Here is a 15,531-nt window from a genome sequence, read left to right as displayed (position 1 = left end):
CAGCAGACGCTTTTCCTCTATGTGAAGAAATAAGGGCACCCTGTCTCTGGGGCGGGGGGGAATACTGCTTGGAGCAGGGTTTATTTCTTTTATTCGCCAGCTCCGCAGACCAGTACTTGAGCCACTGGATCCAAAGTATCTGAATGGACAGAAAGCCTACACTAGACATCTGATGTGGGGAGTTTCCAAGATGTCCAGGCAATACAACAGAGCACTAGGAACGAGTTCCAGATGCTTATGAACAGAAGGATATATAAAAATGAAACAAGGGTCCCAGGTGCATATGTCAGGTCTCACAAATTTCCATGGAAGCAATCACAGGCTGCAGCACAGGGTCAAGGAGCTCAAAATGAGCTATAAAGAGCAACTTAAATCTCTTGCCTACAATGTATTTCTCACTATCAGTCCTGAGATGTCACACAGCCTAGCCCGACTTTACAGCCATGTTGGTAAATTCAGATTTCTCAAATGCAATGAACCTATAGAACTAGGCCATCTCCCTCCCCATCCTATGCCAACTCTGCTGTCTCCCACTGGCAGCATGTTCCTGGTCAGCACATGTGCGCACAGCTACCAGAGCCGGTTCTACCTCTCCCAGTTTGCGTTCTACGGGGTACTATTTTACAAGGGGTGGACAACAATTTAGATTTCCACCAAGCATGATCCATCTGTCTCTCCTGTTTGCTAGTTTTTTCCCATTACAATGGCTAAAAAAGCGTGGATGTAAATCTTTGGATGCTGGAGCTCCGAGAATCTCCTGTGCGAGACAGCTGATGAATATATGATCTGTTGGGAAGTTCCCATCTCCACAGACTGGGCATCAAACAGTATATCCCTAGTAAATGTGCCAAATACAAAGGTGACGTTATAAAAACTCTGGAGTTTGATCTTTGGGAGTTCATCCGGACAGAAGTGCAGCAGAACAAAACTGCATAGTTTTGGAGCAGTAGCTGGATACAGTTTTGGTGTCATATCGGATCCAAACACTGCTTGGTATCTGAGGATTTTTGGTGAGGGACGAACCAGGACATTAGGTTACCTCTCTACAGGGTCCTAGTCGGAGAGGGACACACCAGGACATCAGGTCATCTTCCCATTGGATTCTAGATCCAACAAGCGCCTTATGATGACCCCCTCCCCCGAATAAGGGTGGTCGCTGGCTTTCTGGTAAGCCTCTCATCTTTCTGTGGTGACAGGTTTCACGTGGTCAAGTTATCTTATATTTCACATAATTTCACCTACTGGATCCATGCTTTATGAGGATCTCTCCTTATGAACTCTGATCACCAATGAACTTTTTTGCACGTGTCTAATTTGCACTTTATTTAAATTTCTGCTTGTAATTCAGTCATTTTTGCTTTTGCGCTGTTTTTATACACATGAATATTGTACATTATTGTGGTTTACATTTGCACTTTATATTTAGTTTGCACATATTTGCATAATTTCTAGCGCTGCACTTTTTGTTATATAACAATTTAGAGGTCTATTTAAAAATACATTTAACTACATTCACTGGTGCTTTTTTAGCTATCTGAAGTTTGGCTTTAAGCATAGAATTTGTACGAAGAACTAATGTGAACATTGAACATGTACTCTATAAAAGCACCAAACATGACAACTAACTATGTAAACATAAAATGAAAACCTTACCAGCACAATTTCGCATTACAAATGTTCTCAGACTGATGCACAGGAAGTCTTTAAAAGGCTGAGGTTTGGTTAAGCGCACCCATTTCAAATATAAATGGCGCAGCATTGGGATACAAGGAATTTCAGGCACGTTTACTCCTTTTCATGAGATAAAAAGGGACAATGGGTTAATAAATAGGCAATACACACAATCATTATAATTTCAAAGATTAATTTAATGCTTACCTACTAAATGTAAGGTCTGAATTTTGGCAGCAATCGGTATTTTCAGCTTGTTTTCTGGTGGTATGGGAAAAGCCCCATTTCGATTTCGAAATTTCCCTAAAATATGCACCTGTGGCATGTATGTCCATATAGCTTCTACAAGCTCCAGATGTGAAGTCTCCACACCCTGGGTAAAAGCATAGAAAAACTTTGATACAGTTGTCGTTAACACAGGACACTTTTATAATAAACTTAACTGATTTGTTTTGTGATTTTTTAGCTGATTTCTTTTTAAAAGTGCACGCGGTCTGTCATCCTTATCCTAGCATTATCACCATCAGAAATCCGGTCACCTTGCCCATTCAGGGCAAAGCGACAATTTTTATTTAATTAAAAATAAACAAAGGAGGTTCAGAGTAACTGTCACTAAAACAGTATACATCAAAATATCTGCCATTTGAATATACAAGCACAAAAGCAATAAATACAAAGTACAAAGTAAAAATACAGATGTTACCCCAGTCATCACAAATTCACTAGTATGCAAATCAAATAAAGTTCATTGTTCAATTAAACATATTATCAAAGAGTTACATAGTTGGTAAGGTTGAATAAAAGACACCAGTCCATCCAGTTCAACCTGTGTGGGTGTGTGTGCTCATGTCTAAAATCATATCCCTGTATACTGTGCTCGCTAAGATGTCCATCTAAGAGTTTTTTGAAGCCATCAGTACTTCTCGCTGCCATCACCAATTGTGGAAGAGAGTTCCACATCCTTACTGCCTTGATCGTGAAAAAGCCCCTATGCAGTTTAAGGTTAAACTGCTTCCTTTTCAATCTCATTGAGTGGCCCGCCTGTTTATACTCCCTGAAACTGAAAAGTTTCCTCCCTATGCTGGGCTCACCATTTAGGTATTTGTATATCGTCATCATATCTCCTTCCAAGCATCTCTTCTCCAGAGAGAATACGTTTAAGGCATGTAGTCTTTCCTCATAACCGAGGTCCTCCAGTCCCCTTAATAGCTTGGTCGCCCTTCTCTGTACTCTCTCCAGTTCCAGCACACCCTTCCTGAGGATTGGCGACCAGAACTGGACAGCATGCTCCAGAGGCCAAACCAGAGTTTTATAAAGTGGCAGGATTATCCTTTTATCCCTTGAGTAAATTCCCTTTTTTATGCATGCCAATATTCTGCTGCCTTTGCTTGTTACAGCTTGCATGCTATTGCTGAGCCAGTCATCTACTAGGACCCCCAGATCTTTTTCCACCCTGGAAACCCCCTAAGGTTCTCGCCCTAGTTTGTAACTTGCGTTCTTATTCTTAGCCCCAAGTGCATTACTTTACGTTTTTCAACATTAAAACTCATTTGCCATGTAGTTGCCCAACCCATTATTTTATTTGTCTTCTTGTAAACCTCCTATATCCTGCTGTGAAGTTATTGCCCTACTTAGCTTTGTATCGTCAGCAAACAATTACATTGAGCTATTTATCCCATCCTCTATCATTTATGAATAAATTAAACAGAATTGGTCCTAGGACAGATCCTTGGGAGGACCCCCAATTACAACTCTAGACCATTCTGAGTATACGCCATTTATTACCACCCTTTGGACGTGTTGCTGTGCCCAATTTGCTATCCATCTACAAAACACTATGGTCCATGCCTACAAACCACAGGTTTGTAAATAAAGCATTTGTGGGGTACTGTATAAAATGCTTTTGCAAAGTCCAGATATACCACATTCACCGGCCTTCCTTTATCTAGATGGCAGCGCACTCTCTCGTAGAACGTTAACAGGTTGGTTTGGCAAGAACGACTGGATATAGTGTCTTATCATCCCCTCCAATAATTTACATACGATCGATGTTAGGCCTGTAGTTCCCAGGTGTACGTTTCGGCCCTTTTTTAAATATTGGTACCACGTTGGCCCTTTGCCAGTCAGCCGGTACCATTCCTGTTAGTATGCGGTCCATAAAAATTATGTACTCCCATTTTTCATCAGTGTTCAAGGTTTCTAAGATTTGGTCCCAATTAATATCCTGTAGTAGTGAGCGCAGTTTTAGAAAAGTTGGCTCCTTTGAAATTTAGTGTTCTTGTACTACCCTCCTGCCTCTTTTTTCTATGATTTAGGCTGAATGTGATCATCCTGTGATCGCTAGACCCCAAGGTGTTCCGTATTTCCACATCTGCGGTCAAATAATTGCCATTTGTAATTAATAGATCTAGCAATGCATTCTTTCTATTTGGGGAATCCAATTGGCATGAAGTTGCCCACTAAGACATTTATTAAATGACAGGCCTTTAATAAGTGAGCTGTCCCCTCCGCCCAGTCAATATCTGGATAGTTGACGTCCCCCATTATGACGACATTTCCCAGCCTCGCCATCATCTCTAAGTGCGATAGTAAGTCCAACTCCTTCTCATCCTTTAGGTTAGGTGGCCTTTAACATCCCCCCAACTATTATCTTCCTGCTTGTCTCTTCCACCCATAGGGACTCCACCTTCCCCCTTGTCCCATTGTAATGTCATCCCTCATGTTCACCAGTAAATCACTCTTAATATAAGGGCACACCCCTCCCCCTCTTCTACCCTCCCTGTCCCTCCGGTATAGAGAATACCCCTGGATAGTTGCCAGCCAGTCAAGTGAGCTGTCAAACCAAGTTTCTGTTATTCCCACAAAGTTGAAATCCTCCTCATATAACAATAGCTCCAGTTCCTCTATTTTGTTAGTTAGGCTCCTGGCATTTGTGTACATGCCTCCATGTTTAGTACGGGTGTATAATAGTTCCCCATTTGTTGTTCTGTGGAGGTAAATTTAGACTTAAGATACCTGAGAGTAGGTGATATGCCTAAAGTACTCAGCCATAGCAGAACAGTCGGGGTAAGATTAGCTCCATGGGTGCAAACCAGGTACAGACATCCATCCCATATTTTATCAAAATTTAGCAGGGCAACCCCTACGTTGATGTATGATTTTTTCATAACGAAGGGTGGTACTTATGTTAGTAATACAGTCCTGTGGGGACCAAGTATACAAGACTCCAAAGGTAATTTTAATTGTTAAGCCTTATTGATTGTGCCAAGGACGGTGTCCCAGTATCTATGTAACCTGGGACAACATCATAGCATATGAATCAGGTCACCATGATCCCTTCCACACTTAGGACAAAGAGGGTCCATTAGGAAGCCCATTTTATGTTGTTTTAGAGCACATTATACTCCTCTAATATATACAGCTGTGAGAGGTGTTGCAACACGTTCAGGGAGCTATAAACATACTGCCTTCATAGGTTCCTCCCATTAATCTCCTGTCAATTCCCCCACATCTGCCTTCCATTGTGTTCTAGCTTTACAGGGGTATTTTTTCAATAAGCACCAAGCAGCAGCGAGTAGCAATTAAAAATAAAACCCTCAGGTGAAGGTGACTTGTTGCATCATACGAAACACCAGGTTAGGAGAAAGACAAAAAAATCAGGGTGGGAAATGCTGAGCTGTCGCAGCATGCCGTAATTGCAAATAGTAGAAATATATATGCTGAGGAAGACCAGATTTGGTTTGCAAAGCAGAAAAGGGCAGCAGCTGATCGCCATCAATAACCTGCTTTACGTGTGTAATACCGTAAACTTGCCACTTGGGGGGAGTACTGAAGCATGGCTAGTTCCGGATATGCAAGAACGTGCCATAGGGTGCTGAAGCTAGTACACACGTAACCCCCTGCAATTGTTTAGCCTTATGCCACACGTATGCATCAACCTATAAGTGGAAAAAGATCTAATGGGCTTAGCAAAATGAGAGGGATTCCAAGTCCTCGGGCGAGGACGTCGAGTTAACAAAGCGGAGAACTACAGTCAAAGTAGCATCACTGGGCAGCAGGGTGTTGGTAGCAGGAGAGGACATACCAATCATGTGTTGTAGTTGTGCGGCCATATAATAAAGCCAAGGGTGTGGAAAAGCAATGCCCCCCGCAGTCTTGGGGTGTTGAAGTTGCTCTAACCTTATCCGGGAAGAACCCGGTTTACATAAACAGGAACGATAAGGAGAATATACTGTGTGGAAAGTTTTAATAAGGAATGACCACCAGAGAATTGTGTAAGAAGTACAGTAGTTGGGACACGAGTATCATTTTAACTAAATTGGGCCGGTCTGTTTAAAGCCTCACCCACCCACTTTATATACTCACCTTCACAGCTCTCCCCTGCTGCAGCCATTGTAAATACTGCATATCAGCTAATGTCAGAGTCTAAAGGGAGCAATGTCACCTCCTTAAACTGGCTGCTAGGCCTGAGCACTGCATAACGGGAAGATAGTTACTCTCCCATACCACCAAGCATGGAATATTTTGCAGAGAAAGTTACTGCCAAGAAGAAGTAGCAGGGGAGTGCTATAAAGGCAAGTGTAATGTGGCAGGGCAGTGGGCTTTTAAACAGACCTTTGCATGGGCAAAAAGCAATGCCATAATGTCTCTTTAAATCTTCAGAGGATGCCAGTCACAAAAGAAGGCATACCTTGACAGATATATATGAAAAGAGCCCCACTAACCCAGACAAAATCGGAAGCACTTAATGCTGACCTTTCAGATTCGGTTCTGGCAACCATAAAGACCTAATTCCCATCTATATGGGACACCCATGCATTGCCATACTTAAGCAAACTTTGCTATACCTGGCCAACTACACCTCGCTTTATGCTACTTTAGAAACAGACTTAAAGTGAAACTACACTGCATCTGATCCAAAAACGCCATTTTTAATTAAGTTTTGCTATTCAAAGCAAACTCTCCCACCAATCCATGTCTCTTTTTTTTTTTTTTAAATGAACACTTTAAAAAACACCCCCTAGCATTTCTGGCCGGGGCCATTTTAAGTAAGGGCAGATAATTCAGATCGAATTTACTTCTTGGAATCCATGTGCCCTTAGCTCAGGCATGCAGGCAGGAGGGTGTGCTTAGCTGAGAAAAACCCTCCTCCCATCACGAAGTCTCTTGGGATGTATGACATCATTTGCCTAAGCCTAGAAACCAGGAAGTAACTAAAGAAATGTAAAAAGTAAATATACAAAGTTTAAACACAAGTAAACATGATATACCCTCCTTTTCATTTACTAATGCTAGCAGCATATGGATTAAAACTAATCAATATTGATTGAGTGAAGGTCCGCTTCAAACATAGTCCACATATTCCTTTTCTTGAATTGGTAAAGTCGCTACTTCAAAAATTACTTTACTACTGAAAATACTACTGCATATTACTTCAACTCATTGCCTATCCTGTCCCTTTTTCACATCATAAAAAAAAAAAAAAAAAATATTAATCTCGTATTTTAAAATACATATGATGTTCAAGGTGGTGCAGGGTGGCCCACAAAACATCTGGGAGATATGAGGGTTCCAAACCTTCAGAGATACTATAAAGCAGCCCATTCCAATTATCACAAATCTATTCTACTAATTATAAGTCAGTCAGACTGGACCAAACTCGAAGCTCAAGTGTAACAGAGCTCCTCACGTGGGTCCCACCCAGAGACCATAGGGTCATATTGTGTCCCACTCCCTCCACCTCTGGAACACTTTCTGCAAAACATTTCCCTTCAAGTCCCCACATACACCAGTGACCCCTCTCTTCAACAACACAGCTTTCTTGTAAGGTTTATTAACCCATCAATTTGTGTGGTGGACAAACAAGGGCCCATCACAGATGGGACACTTTCTAGACCATAAGGGGATAAGGCCATCGGAATACTTCCTCCAAACACTTGGAATGCCCAATCAGAAATGTTCCATCTGCATCAAATACTTCATTCTCTACATTCTTCTAAGAAACCAACAAAGAATACTACCACAGAAACCCTTTTGAAAACATGCATGTAGGACACTAGCCTGAAGGGGGCATCTCTGTTTCTTTTTTTCTACATGGCCACAGTCAAACTACCAATTGGCACGGGAAGCAGACTTGGGTACAGAGATAGCCAAGGAACATTGGTAGTGTTGGATAGCCATGACACACAAAGGGATACTCAACACCATACTTGAAGTAAATACAAGATCTTATCCCATTGGTATCTAGCGCCATCAAGGACAGCTAAAATCTTTCCCATCGCATTCTCTCTCTGCTTTAGGAGTTGTGGACACGAACGTCCCATGTACCACATCTGGTGGATTTTGTACTATTTACTTTAACTTACTTGGTAACCAACATAAACGTTTCTAAAAATGACAAAACAGCGCTTTTGAATGATCCAACGGAAGATATCCCTAGATACTCAGTCCCGCATATGCTACATCTTCTTGGTGGCTAGAATGTCCTTTGCAAAAGCATGAAAGACACCAGAGGTAAAGTTAGCCTCAACCTCTTGGATATTGCTTCATGTAAAGTTGGCTAGCACCCTTCGGGACAGGCACACCAAATCTGGAGTAGCTGGGTAAGAGATCTACAATCGCCTATATAATTCCTGTACTGTAGTGGGGAGTTGAATCGGGAACTGAGGAGGGCAATTCCTTTCCCTTGCTTTTCTCCTCCTTTTTTTTTCCCCCCTTTGTTCTCGTCTCAAAATTCCTGTTTTTTTTCCCACATTACTCTTGTGAGATAAAACCTTTTTAATGTTTAGGATTATCACTAATTTGCATGGTGTTTTATCAGATACTGTCGTATGATGATCACTGGCTAGTGGAATATATTTTATTCAGAGCCTGAGATGTAAAAAGATCAAATGGGCGTACACACCCTTTATTCAAATATATTGAATGCCTTTTATTTACAGTACGTGTATAGTATTTGCTCTTCTTACCCAATGTAGATGACATTTCTTATTTATGATCAATAACAACTCTTTGTACTTTTTTTATACTATAAGAAAACTATTGGAAAAGAAAAGAGCCCCACTTTCTTCCATAGCATTAAATAGATCTGGTCTTTATCAGACAGACCCTCAGCTACAGTTCTGCAGTAGATGAAGGCCATTTTCCTGTATGAGGAACACCATCAGCCGTATGAAAAAAAAAAAAAAAAAAAAAAAAAAAAAAGGAAATTTTTCTAGTGTTGGTGTTGACAGACTAACTTCTTTTAGGGAGTATAGCTTTTATGACAGGGCATATTGGCCAAGGTTAACTGACATCTTAAAAGATGACAATGACAACACTGAAGAGATGCATATTTGCTCTCGCTACACTGCAAGTTAGGCAGACAAAGCTTTTATTGGTTGTAATACACCGTTATAGGTCTATAAATGATGAGCTACCTAGACTATATCAATCATCACTATATCGATCAATCAAGAACTAGCTTCCTTTTCCTGGAAATCCCAAAGTCTGGTAACATCAAACCACAGACCACTCGGATCATCACAAGATACAACAGTCAGCATAAAATTAAAAAAAAAAAAAAAAATATATATATATATATCTTCGAAAAATACTGGCACCTACTTACCATCGACCCTACTTTAAGACCACATGTTCCATCACACCCGGTGGTCACATATCCCAGAACTAGGTCAATAAAAGACCATTTAGTTCAGAGCAAATTCGTTAGCAAATTTAGATCAGATCCCTGTAAAAATATGGGCACTTTCCCCTGTGGTGGATGCAGGACATGCCGATATATGAACACCCAAGAAAATGTGATACTACCCAATGGCATGGTGTTCAAACCACGACATTATGCCAACTGTAAGACTCCTGGGGTAGTCTACCCATTGGCTTGCCAATGTAAGTGTTTCTACATAGGTAAAACAAAACTGGAGTTCCGAATACGAGCAAGGCGACATCACCAGTATGCTGACAGCAAATCCAGACTTGCCAATGGGTAGGCATGTGGTCGACCACCATGGGGGGATATGCCCCAAATTCAATTTTCTCATCCTGGATAGAATCCATCCAAACACCAGGGGAGGAGACTGGAATAAACTGCTCCTACAACGAGAAACTCAATGGATAGTGGAATTAAACGCTACCCTTTGTGCCGGCCTCAATACTCAACTTAGTTTTAGGCCCTTCTTGGAAGGTTTTCAATCAGGGGTATGTGAAAAAGATCTGTAGGAATTTTGGTATCTTTCACATTATGCCTTAAATTCCTTTAGGAACAATGTCCATTGCCAAAAAAATGGGAGCACCCCCTTCAGATTTATGCCTCACATGTGCCCTTTAGTATTTTACAAAATAAGTTAATAGATAGATTTATCCCGTTGTCACTGCTGAACTGTTTTCTGGCATGTACTACAAATCCTCCATTGTATGGTCTAATGTGATAGACCTAACAATCCCTTGAGACCACGTTTGGGAGTCGCTGCTGATATATGCGATGTACTGCACCTTGTGTTCATTTACATTAGGTTGTTACAACACTAAGGTAGACATATGCTCCCCCGTCATGCTGACTGCGGCCCATATGAGTTAATCTGTTAGTTGTGGCTATGGTGATATTGTACTGTGCTTTGTGTGTCTCGCTTTTGAATGCATACCTATGGGCTTATTATTCCATGCCCATAGGTATTAATTGCAATGGTAACACTGAAGTGACCTTACTCCGCTTGGATATACTACTATACATCATCAGCATTGCATATCCGCACTACTAGCACCCCTATATTAGCTTTGCTGGTGGCGCATTTAAGCGCCTGCTTTGCCGCTCGCATGTCTCACTGTACACAGAGGTTGCGAACATGTGTAGTTGTTTACCGGCGCAGCCCCGCCCCTCATCCTCCTCTATTGGTTAGAGGTATGGAGGAGGCAGTTGTGCAGTGTCGGTCACGCTGCTAAGCACGTCCCTCATGCCTATCCACAGCTATTAGACACACATCATATGGGCCAGCACTAACGCCAGGCCCCGCCCACATCTTGCATCTCTCTTGACACAGCGTGCGCAGCATGGGAAGCTGCGCACGTGCTGGCGTCTCTCACTATAAAAACACGAGCCCTAATTGGAGAACTAGTCTCTATTTACATCAGGACAAACGTGCTGCACAAGCTGGAAATTGCTCTGCAAGGTTGGTGGAATTCAGCTCTCTTATTACAACTTTTCCTTCATGACACTAAATTATAACATACCCTGTCTGCTCTTGAACATTAGCCGCTCAACTTACTGTTTATGGGCCGATTCAATGGGCTGATCCAGGGGGTTGCTTCAATGCCCTAACAGGTACCTATATGAAATACCTGTTTGCGTCTGATAAACCTTAGGCTTGTTAACATTACTTAATTATTTTAGGATATATTTTGTACCTGCTACTAGTACAAAGACTTATCCATATATTTATACCTTCATCAATGATTAATATTACAATGTTCCTACTCTTAACTTCGGCTATTATTGTGAACATTGGTGTCCAATAATGAATGCTTCTGTCAAAAGGGATGGGGGGGGGGGTCCTTAATTAAGCGTATACCCATACTAATGATAACAATGGAGTGACAAATATCACCTGTTTCTCTATGAGCTTTACATATTTCTAAGATACTTTAGATTTTCTTTTTTGCAGACACGCTTTTGTCAAATGTGTCATTATCCACCCTGAATTAATTTGCATTCACCTATGCAGACCTCTTATGCCCTGTACACACGGTCGGACATTGATCGGACATTCTGACAACAAAATCCATGGATTTTTTCCGACGGATGTTGGCTCAAACTTGTCTTGCATACACACGGTCACACAAAGTTGTTGGAAAATCCGATCGTTCTAAACGCAGTGACGTAAAACACATACGTCGGGACTATAAACGGGGCAGTAGCCAATACGTCTCAATTTATTCTGAGCACTTTGTGCGTCGGATTTGTGTACACACGATCGAAATTTCCGACAACGGATGAGAGCAAGCTCTCAAACTTTGTGTGTTGGAAATTCCGATGGAAAACGTGTGATGGAGCCCACATACCGTCGGAATTTCCGACAACAAGGTCCTATCACACATTTTCCGTCGGAAAATCCGACCGTGTGTACAGGGCATTAGTTTCACATAAGCAAATAGTGATTTCCATTTCATATTACTACACGGCCTTTGGTATGATTTTACGACCGCACTGCATCAGCTGACACATTTTTTGGAAGTGTATATTGCACCAAGTTCATCCAATCGGTAGGTGATCTCCCAATCTTGGTCTCAACGATGCTCCCGCCTCTTGCCCTCTGTCTATGATGTACATAGTCTGTTATAATTTTTTTTTTTTCTCATACTATTAATATTATCTTTTCTCAGTTTTTTAGGGTTTAGAATATGCTATGGTACATTCACCTTGTCTTGAACCTCCCTGATGAAGGTACCCCACAAGTGTCCTGAATCGCGTCGGGCTGAATGTCTACAATTTCCATGTATTAACGATTGAGTCTTTTTGTATACTTGCTGTTTTTTAACTTTATTTTTGGTGATGTTTGCACCTGAATAATTTTATATTTTCTACAAATCAATAAATAAAATTACTTTCATAACAATTTCCTTAGACCCCTTTTCCTTGTTGCCTATAAAGTCCTTATAATTTATTTGGGGGATATTTGCTTCACAATATTATATCTAGGATTGGCAACCTCTAGCCCCCTTGTTGGTGGATTTTCCTAGTTACCTAGACCATATGACTACATAAAATGACAGAATAGTGTGTCAAGTTCATTAAAATAGAAGAAGACTTCACAGCAGAGACAGAATGTGATATTGCATCTGCTGCAAAAGGTATAGGAGACAAAAGAAGCACTCACCAGAAGATTGGGGCAGGACTGCAAGGCTTCTAATACACCAGGAATACTAAAGGCTTCATGGCCCCTAACTCTGCGTCTTTCCAAATATCTTGGATGAAGGCCATAAAGTTGTTCAATATCTGGCATCTTTTTGAGCAGTTTCAGGAAACTGGAATCGGTGAAACCTACCAAAACGTAGAGAGAAAGCGCAATTCAACAATACCATCTGCCACAGAACACACAAAACAATTATGTGGATAGAATTTGAGAATTTTTAAAGCCCTGCTCCAGGCTAAAAAACATTTTTCCCCACGCACCTCTAACCTACCCTTCTAGGCATTTTTTTCCCTAACTTGTGAAACCTGATATACTCCCGAGTCAGCAGTGCAACAGAGTCCAAGATCGCTGGTCCCCTACCACCCCCATGAGAGGGCATTTAGCTAGGGAGTTTTTTATTTTTTGATCCAGTAACCAGATATGGAAGGGTGGGAAGGAGAGCTGAGCAGAGGTTGAACATTATCCTAGAGTGTGCCCTTTAAAACCACTTGATATCCTTAGGCCGTCATATGACGGCCTCGACTTTCCGGGGTTATATCTGAATGATGCCTGAGGCTACAGACATCATTCAGATACCGGCATTTTCAGCCATCGATTCCGTACACCATAAGAACGATCATAGCGGCTGTTCTGCCGCTTGATCGTTCTTATGGGCGGCAAAAGGGGACGTCCCCCCCCCTCCGGTGCTTCTACCGACTCACCTCAGCGATCGGTGAGTCGGAGAGCGGATCCGCCAGCGCCGGATGTAGATCATAGAGATTTCCGGCGGACCAGATGGTCACCGGAGTCTCTATGATCGCTCGGAGGCCGGGCGCGATGTTATGACGTCACGCCCAGCCTCTGCATTAAAAAAAACGGCGCCGCCTCGGCTGGGAAGCGGTGATTTTTTTTTTTTATTTTAGGCTTCCCAGCCTAGGAGGTGAGATGTGGGGTCTCACTGTAAAGAGGACCGATCATGTCATATTCCTATTACAAGGGATGTTTACATTCCTTGTAATAGGAATAAAAGTGATAATTTTTTTTTTTTTTTTTAAAGTGGCAAAATAAAAAATTAAGTAAAATTAACAATAAAAAAAAAAAAATAAATAAATTTTAAAGCGCCCCTGTCCCCGTGAGCTCGCACTCAGAAGCGAACGCATACGTAAGTCCCGCCCACATATGAAAACGGTGTTCAAACCACAAGTGAGGTATCGCCGCGAACGTTAGAGACAGAGCAATAATTCTAGCCCTCCTCTGTAACTCAAAACATGTAACCAGTAAAAAAATTTTAAAGCGTTGCCTATGGGGATTTTTAAGTACCAAAGTTTGGCGCCATTCCAGGTATCTATTTACTCAGCGTAACTTCATCTTTCACATTATGCAAAAAAAAAAAAAAAATTGGCTAACTTTGCTGTTTTGTTTTTTTTTTTTAAAGCATGAAACGTTTTTTTTTTTCCCAAAAAAACGCATTTGAAAAATTGCTGTGCAAATACCGCGCAAGATAAAAAGTTGCAAAGACCGCCACTGTATTCTCTAGGGCAGGGGTCTTCAAACTATGGCCCTCCAGTTGTTCAGGAACTACAATTCCCATCATGCCTAGTCATGTGTGTGAATGTCAGAGTTTTACAATGCCTCATGGGATGTGTAGTTCCGCAACAGCTGGAGGGCCGTAGTTTGAGGATCCCTGCTCTAGGGTCTCTGCTAAAAAAAAACATATATAAATGTTTGGGGGTTCTATGTAATTTTATAGCAAAGAAATTATGATTTTTGACATGTAGGAGCGAAGTGTCAGAATTGCCCTGGATGCGAAGTGGTTTTTAAGTCTGAGCAACTCAAGCTTCTGTTTGCATCAAAATTGGTTACTAAGGGTAATCCTCTGAATACTTAATAGCAAGAAGGGTTCCTCAGCTCAATTAATGGAAATAAATACAATTTTAGCTAACCTACCACTGAACCTAAACATGTAACTTACATCTAAACCCAAATATACCCATAAACCCAACCCTTAAGCTTAACCAACGATTAGCATGGGGGAAAAACACCCATTCTCTTTAGGTTTAGGAATTTGCACCCAAAAGATTTAGTCAGATGAACTCAAGGTGGTATAACTTGAAATATGTGCACCCAGCTTCTAAGACAACACATTCTTGTAATCTACATTATTTACATTATTTCAAAGACTACTCACAAAGAGCAGACTAGTTTACCTGGCAGGTAGAGAAAGTTTGGATTCAAAATGTCCAAACCATGTTAAAAGAAATAAAAAAAAATTAAAATATACAATTTATAAAATAAATGCCCATTTTTGCAGCAGATCGCAAATGCACTGTCAGGCTCCTGCAGACACTGCGTACATCTCTGTGCCAATCAGCCCCGCCTCATCCTGGAATGAAACAGGATGGGGCAGGGCATCAGAAGATGAAGATTTTGGAAAAACAAGGACAAAGCAGCACAAGGGACACATCTCATTGAAGGCAAGTAAATGTTCCTTGTGCTAAATTTATATTTTTTAGGTAAACGTAGGCTTTAAAGAACACTATATGAAGGCACTTACCTGTAGGCATATACTCCCACCAACGTCCAGCACAAAGGTCTACCATTTTGACTACACGCAGGTAGAGAGTCACGGCTTCCTTCAGTTTCCGTGACAAGCATTCCATACACATTATATCCTGCAGGGGGAGGTATCTATGAAAAGAACACATTCTGTTAGATATTGAACATTTATTATTCGCAAAAACGAATTTAACTGGAAGGGTTAATAATTTCACAGTTATTTCTAGGACAAAACAGAAGCAAATTCTTAAACATGTTGTGCATCAGTGGAACCTTTTTCCTGGCATTTGCTCAGCAGATTAAAGTCTGTTCTTGTAAATGCAAATGTCATCATACTGAATTATATTATCCGAATGGTTGTGCTGCCGTGTCAGATTCCACTTGCATGTGGCATTGAAGGGAAAATCTAAAATTATGTTTT

The 15,531-nt window shown here is 41.2% G+C and overlaps 1 protein-coding gene across 1 annotated transcript in view; it reads right to left on the bottom strand.

The window, feature by feature from the left end:
• Nucleotides 1-15,531, bottom strand: part of FBXO38 (F-box protein 38) — a 125,209-nt gene that overhangs the window by 97,049 nt on the left and 12,629 nt on the right. The window contains exons 3-6 of the mRNA XM_073620553.1: nucleotides 15,109-15,242; nucleotides 12,540-12,703; nucleotides 1,879-2,044; nucleotides 1,654-1,791 (exon numbers count right to left, since the gene is read on the bottom strand). Of these exons, the coding sequence (XP_073476654.1) occupies nucleotides 1,654-1,791; nucleotides 1,879-2,044; nucleotides 12,540-12,703; nucleotides 15,109-15,242 (602 nt within the window). The remainder of the gene's footprint in view (nucleotides 1-1,653; nucleotides 1,792-1,878; nucleotides 2,045-12,539; nucleotides 12,704-15,108; nucleotides 15,243-15,531) is intronic.

This window comes from Aquarana catesbeiana, linkage group LG03, assembly GCF_042186555.1.
Source record: "Aquarana catesbeiana isolate 2022-GZ linkage group LG03, ASM4218655v1, whole genome shotgun sequence".
In the NCBI taxonomy this organism is placed as follows: domain Eukaryota; kingdom Metazoa; phylum Chordata; class Amphibia; order Anura; family Ranidae; genus Aquarana; species Aquarana catesbeiana.
The sequence above is the reverse complement of the archived record's forward strand: the minus strand, read 5'-3'. Positions and strand labels throughout refer to the sequence as shown.